Source organism: Hippopotamus amphibius, chromosome 9 (assembly GCF_030028045.1).
Source record: "Hippopotamus amphibius kiboko isolate mHipAmp2 chromosome 9, mHipAmp2.hap2, whole genome shotgun sequence".
Classification (NCBI taxonomy): Eukaryota; Metazoa; Chordata; class Mammalia; order Artiodactyla; family Hippopotamidae; genus Hippopotamus; species Hippopotamus amphibius.
Genome location: NC_080194.1, coordinates 38,679,807 through 38,685,806, shown reverse-complemented (window position 1 = coordinate 38,685,806; position 6,000 = coordinate 38,679,807). Strand labels below are relative to the sequence as shown.

General features: G+C 32.5%; 1 protein-coding gene across 1 annotated transcript; it reads left to right on the top strand.

The window, feature by feature from the left end:
* Positions 1-785: 785 nt before the first annotated feature.
* LOC130860799 (olfactory receptor 52N4-like) lies at positions 786-5,898 on the top strand. Its single transcript, XM_057749370.1, has 2 exons — positions 786-805; positions 4,926-5,898. The coding sequence occupies exons 1-2, from the start codon at positions 786-788 to the stop codon at positions 5,896-5,898; spliced, it is 993 nt and encodes a 330-aa protein (XP_057605353.1).
* Positions 5,899-6,000: the final 102 nt, after the last annotated feature.

Sequence of the window (6,000 nt, the reverse complement as noted above, 5' to 3'; positions counted from 1 at the left end):
ATCACATTTAGTTCACTGTTCTGCTATCCAGAGCTAAGGTATTTAAGGAAATGAAAAGTGATAGTAGTGATGGGATTTTTTTTTGGGAGGGGAGGACAGTAAGATAAAGTAGGGAGAGTTTTGAATGCATAAGAATTATGTATGATATTTTCAGAAATGGAGATTTGAGATCATTAAAAATATTTGAAGGAAGAAATATACTGGGAGTTTGGGAGGTTGGAAAATGTTAATTTCTCCAATTCTCAGATTGCCGTTCAATGTAAATTTTCATCACGTTTACAAATAGCTATATTATTTCCCTAACCAATAGGAATGATTGGTTCAGTTGTGATAGAAATCAAGTATAAAGCACCCCTATGAGAAGAAAAATATGGGAATAGGCAGAGAATATTCTTCAATCATGGTCATAACACTTGCTTTTTACTTGCCCTCCCCTTGTTCTCAAATGGAAGTCTAAGTTTTCTTGGTTCATTTTTAGAGAAACTTAGTTATGAGTTATTTCATCCATTTTAGATAACAACACTTGCCTGGAGGAGTCCACTGTCACATGGAGAGGAAAACATGGGTTTTAAAGAGTGAGGACCTCCTAGTTTGGGAAAAAGAAGAGACAACAGATATTCATGTGGTAATGTTACTATTCCAATATATCTGTCCACATTCATAGCATAATATTAGTTTTTCCTTGAAAGAAAAAATAAATCATGATGCATTGAAATCCTGTTAAATTTGTTTTGGAAAATGTCTTATTTATTTTGTAGTTAATATTACATTACTTTGGTATAAGCATGGCGACAGTGTTGCAAATGTATTGAAGATGGCACTTAATTATTAATTGTAATAAGAAAGTTTTAGTAATTAAAATATATATCTATATAAAGAACACACAAAATATATAAATAGGATATTTATCTGACATTTAGTAAAGATATTCTCCAGAATACAGCAAAAGTATGTATTCTATATTCTAAAAGTAATATATTGTCTATTTTAAAATTATGAATACCTATACTTTTCCTGATTTCTCTGCTGTTCAAATATATTAAAAAGAAATGTGTCCATATCATTTTTCCACCAATTTGTGACAATTTAGAATACACTAGCCAAATATTTATCAAAAACAACTATGAGTGTCTTTTATTTCAATGGTAATTATATAGATACATAAACGCATATATATAAATATCTGTGATTTTTATAGCTTTTTTGTTTCTTTTAATAACATCTGTGAAAGCAATCTGAAAAATATAATGTCACATTCAAACATAAATTGTACCTTTACAAGGCTGACAGAAAGTTGATGGTAATTTTGCTATTCACAGAAACAAAACTCTTCTATTGTAAATCCACAGTATTCTTTATTTTCAAAGTGTGAATTGTAAGGCTTTTGTTAGCCTTGGTATTAATAGTTTTAGGCAACACCAATGACAGTAAAATAAGAAAATGAGGATCAGCTAATAAGCTGTGATGTGATTTAAGTGATTGCCCAATTTTCAAAACTTTGACTGTGGATCTACAAAGTGAACAAGGGAATTTATTTCAGTATATTCTAATGTTTTGGTCATGGAGAATCTTTGCCATACCTAAAGAGGGAACAGTTTGGGACATCAACCTTAATTGCACTGTATGAAGCCTTTATTTTTCTCAAAATGTATCTTTATCCAACATTTTCTTGCTTTTATTTCTGCATTGTCTGAAATTAGTATTTCCTTCCAAATTTCTTGGTATGTTTATATTATTTTGGTATTTTCTGTTTCCCATAAAACCTTTGTGCATACTGTGAGTATGGTTTTCTTTCTGATATGCCTCTTTTTTAATATACATATTTTTAAAAATAACGTTGTAGTTTAAACGATTGATCTTATTTGCAAACCAATATATTTATTTTGCCTACCACATTATTTTTCCTTCTTTCTTGGTGTTTCTTTTGTGTTCTCTACTTTATTTTTTTTTGATGCAAATAATTTCTGGTGATTTATAAGGTATACATTATATTTTGTTTCTTCTGGAGGTTCTTTTATGTTTTCCAAGTAATAGTGTTTGGACTACAGCATTTAGTTTAATAATACTTAAAGTCAATTATAAAAAGTATAATTCATTAATCTGTTCATTCATTAAAAATATTTATTGACATCTAATATGTAGTAAGTGTCTTGCTATACAATGCAAGATTTTACTGGTAAAATCTATCCTACTATTGAGGATTTTATCAAGTTGTGCAGGATTCAAGAATATAATCAGATTTTCATAACACTGTGATGTTAAACTAATAGAAGGAATGATTTCATCAACAAATCTATTCTGTGACTGTAGACCTGGTATTTTGCTAATTATATCATATTAAGAGGCTTTAGAGGTTGACACTCTAATCTGTCCAAGAGAGTTGAATCTTCCTGAAAAATGTTATACTAGAGGCTATTTTGGCAGAGGCAGGGAGAGTGCAAAAGAGGAGAGAAGAGTGTAAATCACAAAGCTAAAAATATCAGTATGATATGAGTAGGAAATAGCAAACGGCAACAAGAGAGAACACTGCCCTGCCTATTTTATCTGTCGGAAATCTAAGCATGCCTGCCTTAGGTCTGAGAGAAATTGTTCACTTCTCTTAGAAATTTTTCGTGATGTAACTCAAAGTTTACTTAGTTGCCATTTCTATCTGCTCTTATATGACTCTATGATTTTTGTAATTGCATAAGAAGGGTAATTTAAAGAGTGCTTTTACAAATATGATTATCCCATGTTGCTTTAGTGTTTTCAAAAAAGTTTCCTTTTGCAGTGGTTTAACCTGTCATCCTAGGTGAAAATACATGCAAAATTACCATCAACTTTCTGTCAGCCTTGTAAAGGTACAATTTGTGTTTGAATGTGACATTATATTTTTCAGATTGCTTTCACAGATGTTATTAAAAGAAACAAAAAAGCTATAAAAATCACAGATATTTATATATATGCATGTTTATGTATCTATATAATTACCATTGAAATAAAAGACACTCATAGTTGTTTTTGATAAATATTTGGCTAGTGTATTCTAAATTGTCACAAATTGGTGGAAAAATGATATGGACAATTTGATATCTGTGATATATCCACCATTTTAAACAATATTACTTTCCTTTTATGGTGACTGGAAGTTTATTCTGGGAAGAAATTTTAACAAGTACTATGAATATATATATATCAGGTATGACAAATTCCAAAGATGAAGCATCATTAAATAAGTGGAGTTTGAGTATAACATTCAAACTGAAGTGTGAAATCCTCAGTATCATTCTACTATTTAATTCCAAGATCACTGGCAGCCTGTTATGTAATCCTCCAGAATGTAGAATAGTGGATTTTTTTCAGGAAAAAATGAAAGTCCCTGAGAGTAAAAACTATGAACCTGGTAACCAAGACTGTCTTAATGAAGAGAGGTTCCTATTTGAGGACTTAAGTAAATGCTGCCAATTGATGAGACTTACTCATCACTGGAGTTTAGAATCAGAAACTGTCTGTAGCCTCTTTCTTAAGTGTAAATTAATGGTCAAGGATTATCATACATTTGAGGAACATCTCCAAATAAAAGACAAAAAAATCTATAAAAATAAAAAGTGAGACTTAGACAATATGGAAGTATACACTTGAAGCATATATATGCATAATATATGTATACATTATATGTATATATTATGCATATATAAAAGCACTGTCAGATTCACAAAATTCAGAGAAAATAAGATTAGTCAACAACAAAAAAAAATGCCAACTTATTTGCAAAATATAGTTGGGGAACTTTCCAGAAAATGAATCCGAAAAATAAATTGATTGGGAATAAGAAAAATTTTTAAACAAAAAGGAAGAGCAAAAGCCCAGAATATCCAATATCTAGCTAAAAGAAATTGTGGGAAAGTAACAAGGACTACGGTTGGGAAAAATTATCAAAAGTTAATATAAGAAAATTTCCAAAACCCAAGATCATTGATTTCCAGATTCAAAATGCTCAGTTAGTGCCTGCACAATAAAAGAGCTAAACACACACATACACTTCTATCATCACCATCATCACCATTAAATTTTAAAGCACAGCCATTCTAAAATTTTCTTAAACATTTCAGAGCCAAAAAGTAAATAAATGAAGAAAAGCAAAGAAAGAACAGTGTAGAAAGGATCAAAATCCTCCCAATACCTATACCTGAAATTAAAAGTTGAGAAAGCCTTTCACATTTATACATGAAGAAGCTTCATCTACTTAGGGTATCCATTTTTCAAGGTACAATTAATTACAATCAATTACAAAGTACAGATTAATAAAAAAAATACTTCCTGAACTTGCAGTGAGGATTAAGTGAGTTAATATTTATGAAATTCTAAAACCATGCCTGGTATATATTAAGCATGAGAATGAACTTTTAATTAGGAACAAGAGCAATATTAAATACACCCTAACCATAGCTATTGTGTCATTGATGAGGTAATCAATGAGCTTTTCCTTAAGAAAACACCAAAAGGGAGATGTGTACAATAAACATTTAAATAAAATAAAACAAAAATCAATCACAAAGATCATAAACAAACTTAAAAAAATTATGAGGATTTATTTATACTGTGATTTTTTATCTATTTACCTAAGAATTTTTTCCTTTTGTGTAAAATAATGTAGATGCAATATCTGTGATAGTGCTTGGCACATAGTAGGTGACATATATATTTGTTGAATGAATTGATAAATTAAGGAATTAACAAAGAATACACACTACTTTTAAACCAAATATTTCCTGGCTTTAAATTTTTAGTCCTTGCATTTAGAATGCAATATGTAACAGAGAGAAGAGACAGAGAGAGGAACCACAACTATTTTCTTTTCTATTTTTCCAAATCTAGGAGGGTCAAAAAACACAGCAAACAAAAATAAAACTAAAACCCTATGAGCTTCTTAATGATTATAACAGACTGATCAAGATAATGTTGAACCAAACAGATGTGACACCAGCCTCCTTCATTCTTACTGGGATCCCAGGCCTGGAGGACATGCAAATGTGGATTTCTTTCCCATTCTGTTCCATGTATGTTGTGGCTTTGGTAGGGAATTGTGGACTCCTCTACCTCATTCACTATGAGGATGCCCTGCACAGACCCATGTATTACTTCTTGGCCATGCTTTCCCTAACTGACCTTGTCATGTGCTCTAGTACAATCCCTAAAGCTCTTTGCATCTTCTGGTTTCATCTCAAGGAAATCAGCTTTGAAGAATGCTTGGTCCAGATGTTCTTCATTCACACCTTCACAGGGATGGAGTCTGGGGTGCTCATGCTCATGGCCCTGGACCGCTACGTGGCCATCTGCTACCCTCTGCACTATTCAACTATCCTCACCAATCCTGTCATTGTAAAAGTTGGGATTGCCACTTTCCTGAGGGCAGTATTTCTCATCATTCCCTTGATTTTCTTCACCAAACGACTACCCTATTGCAGAGGCAATATAATACACCACACCTACTGTGACCAGTTATCTGTAGCCAAGCTATCGTGTGGAAATATCAAGATCAATGTTATCTATGGTCTGATGGCTGCCTTCCTGATTGGGGGCTTTGACATCCTGTGCATCACGGTCTCCTACACCATGATCCTCCGGGCAGTGGTCAGCCTGTCCTCAGCAGATGCTCGGTGGAAGGCCTTCAGCACCTGTACTGCACACATCTGTGCTATAGTGTTCTCCTACAGCCCAGCTTTCTTTTGTTTCTTTTTTAATCGCTTTGGGAGCCATACAATTCCTCCATCTTGCCACATCCTTGTGGCCAATATTTATCTGCTCCTGCCTCCCACTATGAACCCTATCGTCTATGGGGTGAAAACCAAGCAGATACGAGACTATGTTATAAAGATCCTTTCACATTCTAAGAATACAAAATCCTACAACACATGAAAGGGATATTTTTCAGGGAAGAGATGAAAGGGAAAGGGAAAAAAATAAAGTGACACTTCTGTTGGATGTTTGGTCAGGATTTAAAAATAACTCTTTAAGAGT